General features: G+C 49.5%; 1 protein-coding gene across 1 annotated transcript; it reads left to right on the top strand.

The window, feature by feature from the left end:
- Window positions 1-1476: 1476 nt before the first annotated feature.
- On the top strand, window positions 1477-2784 carry EMWEY_00029780 (hypothetical protein; the record flags this gene model as incomplete). Its single annotated transcript, XM_013481549.1, has 5 exons — window positions 1477-1542; window positions 1840-1966; window positions 2081-2157; window positions 2452-2495; window positions 2694-2784. 5 exons carry the CDS (start codon window positions 1477-1479, stop codon window positions 2782-2784), a joined length of 405 nt encoding a protein of 134 aa, XP_013337003.1.
- Window positions 2785-3757: the final 973 nt, after the last annotated feature.

The following is a 3757-nucleotide window of genomic DNA, read 5'->3' as shown; positions in this document are numbered from 1 at the left end:
TGCGCTCAGGTGCTACATATCGATTGATTTTTTTACAAGATGCGAGTTGAGAAGACACCCCACACAGTTGGCTGCACTGTTTTGAGGTGGTGTAAGGACTGCGATTTGCTTGCTAGCCTTCGTTAAAGTCCATTCCCAATGCTGCTAGGGGAATAGGCAATATTTGGCTGAGGGAGAGGGGATCTGTATGTGTGCGCATCATTGGGCTAGTCTGCTGGTTTGCCATCGCCTACGGGTGTGATGTGGCGATTCTTTTTGTGGCGTTGCAAGCAAGCGCTGGTCTGGCCAGGAAGTATGGACATAATTGTGCAACAAAAGATGCGGAAATGCCAAGCATTTTGTAGTTTCGGCAGTCGGTAGCAAAGATGGAGGGCATGACGCGAATTCATTTGCTGCTAACGGATTTGGTATCAGTTTGTATGCGAGCAGCAAGGGAAGCGCATTTAGATGCATGCCGATGTGCGGTATTGCATTGTAACGTAGGATCAATTTTTGGTTAAACCATGCTCTTGCCTGAATTATGTGCTCTTGCGAGACAGAGTCTGCCATTCCTAAATATGGCCATGAACTGAAGCATGAGTAAGTCTGCAGTACACTACACGCAGGAAGAAGAAGCAACAACGCTGTGATTAGTTTGAAACATTTGACATTATCGATAGCTATCGCAACAATATATGATGGTGGCCAGACCACTGATAACGGAATCACAAAGAACGGAAAGCTTCCACAGGCGCCACCGGCACCTGGTGTGAAGATCTGCAAACTGTTTTCCCGTAGCTCAACGCGTACCTATTGTGTTGCCTAATTGCTTCCCAATAAGCTGGAGGATTTGCGGCAGTGCGGAGTGAAGGCAGGTTGCTATAGTTTTTCAATATTAGTTAAGCCGTTTTGTGTTGGGAGTAACTGGAGCACATGGATGAAATTAGGCATTTTGGCTCGATCTTGGCACATTTTCACGGATTTCCGAAATTGTCCACAAAGACAATCAGGAAGCAATCTCTCAATGAGCACGCAGCGTATATGTTTTAGTTTTCTCGAAAATTTCCAATTTGGTCTCGTTCGAAGGTCAGCAAGAGGCAATTTGACAGGAACACCCGATACAGCCTGCTGTATCGTTTTGCTTGTGATTGACTTGCTCGCTGGTACTGAAATCCGTCCGTCTGCCAATCGGACTATATATGCAATATTTGGCGAAGATTTAGGGAGATTGCGTGCATGAGCATCGTGCTGGTATGGGGATTGTGCACAAACGTCTACGGGCGCGATGTGACAAAGCCTCTTCCGGCAAAAGTGTCCCGCTCAATGCTTTCCAGGAAGTATGCACTCGCTCCTACTACTAAGTACCAGCGTCATCTGCTTGGAACGGTCAAGGGAATCGCTGCAGTCAAGGCTGCCTGGGAGCCGACGTTGATGCATATGTGTAGACGTGCATACATATGGTATGTTGGTTCAACCACGGTTGACATGCTCATCTAGATGGACGACATGTCGCGAGTTGCGCTACTGAGACAGTCGGGTACTACAAACGATATGAGAGACCTGGTGAGACAGTGAATCTGCAGCCCATTGCTTGACATGAGGAAGTAACGATTAGTAATCTTTGCGTCAAACACTAGGCAGGAATAGAGATCAGTCCGGTTAAATATCGCAGTAGCCGTTATTCGCGATACGGAGATAGCGAATGGCAAGCCAGGGCAGACAGCTCGACCAAAGCGAATTGGGAGAGTCCGCATGGAGCTTGCGCAACAGTATGCAGAAGACAGATTAATGTGCCATTGTTGGGCAACTCCAAAGGAGGCATCTTAGTGCTGATGTGTGCTTCTGGCCTGGCATGATTAGTTCATCTGCCGTGTGCTGGAACTATATGCAACCTACGACTGCGTGTTTCATTTCCGTTCGACGTCAGAGCTCTGCAAAAAGCAGGGAAGGTGGGAGTACGCGAAACAGGCCGGCGATCTGTACGAAGGTTAGGTATCATTTACGCTTCGAAAATGTTCGAATACTGTCAGGTTTCCCAAAAGGAACAATTGGACAACAGAGCCTTCATGCAGACAGCTGCACCGTTTCGCATCTGCTGTAGGGCTTGAACTTAGTTCGCTTGCGGTGGTTAAAATTCGGTATGTTTGCCGACCTAGCGAGGTTGGGAACTTTGCAAAGGTGAGCTTCCTGTGGATGTGCATGTTGTGTGCACGCGTATGTGGCTAAACCGTTCTTGGCATCCGGACCGCATGCTGTTCTTGGCCAGGAAGTATGCACGCACGTGTGGAGTTGCAAAGCGTTTTAACAGCACTTAGAGTTTGTACCAGGCCTGAAACACCCGAAGCAATTTCGTTCCTTTGCCGTGGTTATGGATGCTTGCACGTCTCAGGTTGTGCATTGGCAGTCATTGATGCATATGTGTGTGCTTGCGTAATGATGGAGTTGCACTGTGAATATCCCTGTGTGTTTCAGTCTGGGCCGTGGCTGGTATCTACTATGGCGGAGTGCCTCTCTAGGTAACAGGAGTCTGCGAAGGAGAGTCAGGCATTATACTTGTTTCGACTGAACTGGCTAGGCAACGTATTTGCGACGCAGTGCACGCTAGTGGGATCCAATAACCACTCAGAGATTCACATTGAACGTTCATTACGCTTGCTGAGTAGCCCGGTTATGTTCATGTTTAATGGTAGGTTGCGCGCCGGTGATTAGAGTAGGGAAGGGCAGGAAACGGGCAACAGTGCAACCAACGCCGCGTGTGGTGGCGACCCGCAGACCACTTGCGCAAAGACAAAGAGGACTCTGTAGCTTAATATGCAGCGTCTGGGTAACGGAAGGGGGCATGCGCCGCCAATGTTCCTCCCGGCTAGTCAAACCAGCGAAAGACGGTTCCCAGCAGCTGCCTTCAAAAATAAACAGGGGCAAACACGATACATCTCACGTTGGTTGACACGCGTGAAATACCGTTTCCACCCCAACATTCGCCGACGTTCCCGATTCTTTGGCAAGGCGTAATTCACGAAGGACGCCCCATGCATCCAGCTGTACTTATTTGGGGGTTTGGTGCTATTACGGTTGCACGCGGTTACCATTGCTTGCGCGCGTAGCAATTCACTTCATCTGCTAACCTTTGAAAGATCCATAGATAACCTGCTAATGGGAGATTCGCGCCGGTGTGCAACTTGCGTTTGCCTCCCTGCAGGCTTGGCGTGGAGGGGGCTTCCATGCGTTGTAATCGTGCGCTGGTGTGGCAAGACGGTGCGAACATATTGCCTTCCAGAGAGCTGCGCGTATGCGGAGCGTTGACAAGCGAGGACAGTTTATTGCATGACTGAGGCACCGGAAGAACACTCATGTGTTTCGCCCAGTCAGTCATGTGCTTAAGGGTCAGAGAATCCGATTGTAGGCATGGATGCGTATGCCAGAGCAAAAAAATAAATGGACGTCAAATGCGGACAAAGGCAGGACATCGGTTTGGATCAACCGCTTACTCCAGTTGGATTTTAGCTGTCCACGTCGTCTCGCAAGTCGTTGTTTTGCGGTTGGGCTTGCGATGGTTGGCTCCCCAGCGCGAAGGCAGTTCCGCATGGACGGTCACTGCTTCCCGGTTCACCGCTGTACAGTTGGCATCGGACTTGAGGTCAGTTCGCTTGTTTTGATTGTAATCATGGCTTTCTGCCTACAGACAGATAGACAGTGTTATCTGATCTACGACTTTTCTTGCATGCGTGACAGTCGAGGAGCTCTGTACTCTATGGGTGAGCTTGCCTACTGGTGAGGG

Source organism: Eimeria maxima, genomic scaffold (genome assembly GCF_000499605.1).
Source record: "Eimeria maxima Weybridge genomic scaffold, Emw_scaff354, whole genome shotgun sequence".
Taxonomy (NCBI): domain Eukaryota; phylum Apicomplexa; class Conoidasida; order Eucoccidiorida; family Eimeriidae; genus Eimeria; species Eimeria maxima.
This window is presented reverse-complemented; position numbering and strand designations above follow the sequence as displayed.